The 1,334-nt window shown below is 52.4% G+C and overlaps 1 protein-coding gene across 1 annotated transcript in view; it reads right to left on the minus strand.

The window, feature by feature from the left end:
* Positions 1-336: 336 nt before the first annotated feature.
* The window catches only part of AICDA (activation induced cytidine deaminase), a gene marked incomplete at its 5' end in the record, with an annotated part of 1,624 nt that continues 626 nt past the window's right edge, over positions 337-1,334 (minus strand). Inside the window, 3 exons of the mRNA XM_035890521.1 lie at positions 337-390; positions 700-815; positions 1,009-1,279. Of these exons, the coding sequence (XP_035746414.1) occupies positions 337-390; positions 700-815; positions 1,009-1,279 (441 nt within the window). The remainder of the gene's footprint in view (positions 391-699; positions 816-1,008; positions 1,280-1,334) is intronic.

The raw sequence follows: 1,334 nt of genomic DNA on the forward strand, positions 1-1,334 counted from the left end.
CTGGGCAAGGCTAAACCCAGGACTCCATTTAGTGGACTATGTGAATTAGCTCTGCAGGGACCAAGGGAGGGCAAATTGCTCTCTGGCAATGTCACTGCAGTCCTGGCTATTCCCAGCTAGCAATGGATGAGGTGTGAGTCTGGGGAACGTGTCTTCAGAAGATCAGCCTAATTCTCCTTGGAAATGAAAAAGTAAGGATAGTCTTATCTCTAGACACAAGGCTAGAAGGAAGAGAGATGTAAAGAGGGACGAAGAGAAAGATCTGTTATTAGGGAGAGAGTTGGAAATCAAAGAACAAGTGTTTGTGAAGTCTTCTGATTGCTGATGACTTTCACTTCAAAGTCCCAGAGTTTTAAAGGCATCTCGTAAATCATCTACTTCGTACAGTGGCTGCAGGACAAAATACAAATGGTAGGTCAGTTGTCAGTTGAGCAGGAGCCTGTGAAGATGGGGAAGGAAGAAGAAATGGCAGGAGATGGGATGAGAGGTGGAAGAAGGGGAAGAGAATGAGGAGAGGAGATATGAAGGAAGTTGGGGGAGAGAGGCACAAGGGACATGGAGTGTGAACACAGGAACGAATGAAAAGGCAGATGGCAGAGATGGGCAACAAAAGCAGAGAGGAACTATAGCAAGGAAGGGAGGAAGAAGCTGAGGGGAAAAGGCACTGGAAGGAGAAGGAGAAGGAGAATTGGCCCTCACCAGGAGGATCCGTCGAAGTTTCCTGGACAGATGGACAGAGTTTTCATGCAGCCCTTCCCAGGCTTTGAATGTCTTTTCCCTGTTCTCCACAAACGTGTTCCAGCAGTAGAAGTAATCTGTGCAAGGCACGGGGGAGTTACAGAGTGCTCAAGACTGACCCAGGGAGGACACTGACCTTTCCTAGGATCACTAAATCATCACATCTTGCCATCATCTTCTCTGGCTCCTTGTCCTAGCTTCTCCCACCCTCCTGGGTCTCCCTAACTCCCCATAGCTTTCCGTCATCTCTTTCTCGGCTGCACATCTCACCTTTGAAGGTCATGATGGCAATCTGGGCCCCCGCCCTGTGCAGGCGCCTCAGCCCCTCAGGCTCTGCCTTGCGGTCCTCGCAGAAGTAGAGGCGTGCCGTGAAGATGCGGAGGGTCAGGTTGGGGTAGGCGCGCAGGAAGTCGGCCACATGTCGGGCACAGTCGTAACAGGGGCTCCAGGAGGTGAACCAGGTGATACGGTAGCAGCGGCCTGGGTCCAGGTCCCAGGCTGAGATGTAGCGCAGGAAGAGCACCTCCACGTGACAGCCCATCTTTGTGAAAGAGGGAGAGGGGCAAGGCATGAGGTGGGGGGGGGGGGGGGGGGGG

The sequence above is a fragment of the Egretta garzetta genome, unplaced genomic scaffold (assembly GCF_000687185.1).
Source record: "Egretta garzetta isolate BGI_Z169 unplaced genomic scaffold, ASM68718v1 scaffold363, whole genome shotgun sequence".
Taxonomy (NCBI): Eukaryota; Metazoa; Chordata; class Aves; order Pelecaniformes; family Ardeidae; genus Egretta; species Egretta garzetta.